This window comes from Nelumbo nucifera, chromosome 1, assembly GCF_055504915.1.
Source record: "Nelumbo nucifera cultivar China Antique chromosome 1, China Antique-T2T, whole genome shotgun sequence".
Taxonomy (NCBI): domain Eukaryota; kingdom Viridiplantae; phylum Streptophyta; class Magnoliopsida; order Proteales; family Nelumbonaceae; genus Nelumbo; species Nelumbo nucifera.
Window position 1 is genome coordinate 141,022,383 of NC_142649.1, and position 2,681 is coordinate 141,025,063.

The 2,681-nt window shown below is 36.5% G+C and overlaps 1 protein-coding gene across 1 annotated transcript; it reads right to left on the minus strand.

Annotated features, from left to right (window-relative positions):
- Window positions 1-668: 668 nt before the first annotated feature.
- On the minus strand, window positions 669-1,719 carry LOC104590173 (antimicrobial ginkbilobin-2-like protein). Its single transcript, XM_010248721.2, has one exon. It carries the CDS (start codon window positions 1,655-1,657, stop codon window positions 935-937), a length of 723 nt encoding a protein of 240 aa, XP_010247023.1. The 5' UTR covers window positions 1,658-1,719; the 3' UTR covers window positions 669-934.
- Between the last annotated feature and the right edge of the window lie 962 nt (window positions 1,720-2,681).

The window sequence follows — 2,681 nt, forward strand, 5'->3', positions numbered from 1 at the left end:
AACAAATTCATATGTATACTCGAGTCTAAGGGGCCATGCATGTATCTGAAAACATGGCAAGGTGGCATTTAAGTGTTAATGTGACAGCAATGTTTGTTGTCAACTTGGGCAGCTGACGTAATTAAAACCTTTTTTTGTTCTCTAGGCCATGAGTTGAATGGTTTGTTCAATATCCAAACTCTCCTACTAATTAATTAAAACAAGCATGTATTTGGGATAGTTTTGACCAAATGAACTAGACATCCCAAAAACCATTTTACCGTTGGTTCCTAATCCAATTTATGTCTGACAACATTTTTTTTGTAGAGGTAGCTAGACGAGAGTAATTACTGGAATATGGACTTAATAAGAGAAAAATATCACCTATATGGAAACACAAACATTGATGGTGCAGCTAGGAACTTTTTGTTCTTTTAGTTCTGAAGTCTTTTGTTTCCAGTTAAGATTGAGATGCGTCTCATTCATAAAAAATAGCGTTTTTGTTCATTGATGATGCAGCTAGGAACATCATGCTACAGGAACAGTAAGCAACATATATTTTAGCTAGCCTCAAAACAATATCTTTTACCAATTTCAATTAATGAATTCAAGTTGTCCTTTTGGAAACCTTGTCGATACTGCTTGATATATATATATATATATATATATAGAGGAATGAAAGGATATTCACACATCATCTTTGTTCATGTAACACCAAACTGAATTAATTAATTAATACATGCTATAAGCAAAAGCAAACACCAATCTTATAGTACATTGAGAGACTTTATTTTACCCACAATAAAGTTGTTAAAGTTGTTCATGCATGCATCAACACTTTATTTATTCCTCTATTATATATAGATGGTTTATATATATATATATGATATGGGGTATATCCCTAAACCATAAATATATATATATATATATACCAAAAGGATATTAATTCTATGCATTAATTGACGAAGGGATACAGCTCATATCTGAAGTTGCAACTCCCACCAACAACTCTCCCTCCTATCTTACCATCACAGCAACTAGAAATTTCGCTTATTGCTTCATCCAGACACTTCTTGCAACCAGTGGTAGAGAGATCCCTGGTGCACTGAACCAGACCATATAGCGTCTGTGCTTCTCCCAGTTTTTGCTCTCCCGTTGCAAATAGCTTTGGGCTATGATAAGCTTCGTTGGTTAGGTGGCTCAACAATTCCTTTGTTTTCTGATTGAAGGAAGCTGGGTTGCTTACGTTCTGTACGTTCCACATGTAGAACTTGTATTTGTAGTCGATATTCCCAAAGAAATCCTTATTTGAGTATTTCAAGAGACAGTTATCGTACCATATGATTCCTTCTTTGTCATTGGGACAGCGTTGTAGAATCTCCGTCTTGGCCTCAGAGACGCAGGTCTTACAATCTGTGCTTGAGACATCACCTCGACACAGAGCAAGGCCATTTGCACGGTCTGGTGCCTGCCCAACCGAACCGAGTCCAAAGCCCGAGGGAACAACTTTATAGGAGAGAGAGCTCATCAACTTGTTCAAGTTGATCTCGTATGGGCTTTTGGCACTGAAGTTGCCGGATTTTGAACAAAAATGGAAAAGAGGGTCGGCACTAATGACGCCATGGACAAGAAGCGAGATGGTTAACAGACACAGAGGAGTGAAACGCAGGGAATACATGTTGGAGGAATATCAAAGATGAGCCAAGGGATCCAGGTTGGTGTTCTCTTCATGAAATGTTCTCTGCTTAAATAGAAAACCAAACCTACTGAATGACTTATTCTTCATGAGACAACTTAGTCAAATTATCCAGCTGCGCAACATAGGGCATCAGCGTTTATCTTTTTTACACTTTTTTTTTTTTTTTAATCTCAAGTGCGATTAATTTTATCTTCTTTTTTAATTTTCTGGGTAAGGACCCAATCCTAAGTACAAAAATTAAAAGTATAAATAATATTTGTTTACATAAAAGAATTTTACCCAGTCCTGAACAATTCTCCATGTAGTCTAATCAGTTGGGCCGGCGGTATTATATTTGAAGAAAGGGATGATGGGCAAACCAATTCAACTCTTAAATGTCAAGCAACAAATGAATAAGGTTGTATTTGGTTTAAAAGAAAAAAAAAGGGAAAGGAAGGAAAAAGGAAAAAGATTAGTTGCACAAATCAAACACAACCTAAAGAAAAAAAAAAGGGCTAGCTCTTTTTCATCCATGATCGAAGATGTATCTGTATCTCGTTACCTGATTTTACTTGTCTGTTGATTGATTTGTTTCTTTAAATACCATGCGGATAATTGATTTCCATTTCCACCTTCAATGAAAATGTATCAATTTTTGGTTTATATGCCATGCGGATATTTGAAATATAAAATATTTTTTGTTGCCAATTAAGAAAATTTATAGGATTGGGGTGAAATCTCTAGTATGTCAGTGGGTCGGATCAAGTGGTGAACCTGACCCAACCCTGTTCGATCAAATTTTTGGTAAGAATAAGGACACCTTTCATGGGAAAAACTCGGTTTCTCTCTCTCTCTCTCTCTCAACCAAAAAGCTTGACAATTTGAAAATAACAGCAACCCAAACTGTGACACCTATGGTTTTCAAAACCGGACTGGACCGGATAATCAGACCGGAAAAACTGAGAACCACTCAGGTAATCGGTTCCGTTTTACTCCAAAACCATTATTTCCCCTAAAACCGTTC

Bases quoted from the DNA above. Each gene is read 5' to 3' on its own strand.
- LOC104590173 (XM_010248721.2), bottom strand. From the start codon at position 1,657: ATGTATTCCCTGCGTTTCACTCCTCTGTGTCTGTTAACCATCTCGCTT.